Source organism: Priapulus caudatus, unplaced genomic scaffold (assembly GCF_000485595.1).
Source record: "Priapulus caudatus unplaced genomic scaffold, Priapulus_caudatus-5.0.1 Scaffold15172, whole genome shotgun sequence".
Lineage (NCBI taxonomy): Eukaryota > Metazoa > Priapulida > Priapulimorpha > Priapulimorphida > Priapulidae > Priapulus > Priapulus caudatus.
The window spans coordinates 1-834 of NW_014592233.1; the positions used below are offsets into that span (position 1 = coordinate 1).

At 39.1% G+C, this 834-nt stretch overlaps 1 protein-coding gene across 1 annotated transcript; it reads left to right on the forward strand.

Moving 5' to 3' along the window:
* Window positions 1-29: 29 nt before the first annotated feature.
* Window positions 30-828, forward strand: LOC106820489 (ATP-binding cassette sub-family B member 7, mitochondrial-like; the record flags this gene model as incomplete). Its single annotated transcript, XM_014825001.1, has 1 exon — window positions 30-828. A coding segment is annotated over one exon (799 nt), but the record flags the coding sequence as incomplete, so codon positions are not given.
* Window positions 829-834: the final 6 nt, after the last annotated feature.

Genomic DNA, 834 nt, shown 5'->3' on the forward strand with positions numbered 1-834 from the left:
ATGAGCCACATTTTGCCATTGTTACTTTCTCAACGGTTGCTCTTTATATTACTTTTACTTTACTTGTTACTAATTGGCGTATGCATTATCGCCATGAGATGAACGCGCAAGAATCGAAAGCTAATAGTTTTGCTGTCGACGGTATGCTTAATTATGAAACCGTTAAATATTTCACCAATGAAAAGTATGAATTAAAGCAATACGATGACACCCTAGATCAATGGGAAGGTGCAGCGGTTAAAAGTCAGGTGTCCATGTCCTTATTAAACTTTGGGCAGGGTGCAGTAATTGCCGTTGGCGTAACCTTAATGATGATTTACGCCGCGCAAGGTGTGGTTGATGGCAACATGACTCTAGGCGACTTGGTTTTAGTCAATACCATGATGCTGCAATTATTTATTCCGTTAAACTTTCTGGGCATTATTTATCGTGCATTAAAATATGCATTAGCTGATATGGATATGATGCTTAAGTTGTTAGACACAAAAAGAACCGTTAAAGACAAAGACGATGCTAAAGCACTAAATGTAACCGACGCCGTTGTTCGTTTTGATAATATTAGTTTCGATTACAGTAATGATAGAAAAATACTTAATGGTGTTAGCTTTGAAATACCGCATGGTAATAAGGTTGCAGTCGTTGGTCCATCAGGCGCAGGAAAGTCAACACTTGCAAGATTGCTGTTTCGATTTTACGATGTTGACTCTGGTTCTATAAGCATTGGTCAGCAGAATATAAGCGAAGTTAGCCAAGCCAGCTTACGCGACAATATCGGTATCGTGCCGCAAGACACCGTGCTGTTTAATCATTCAATAGAACACAATATTCGTTACG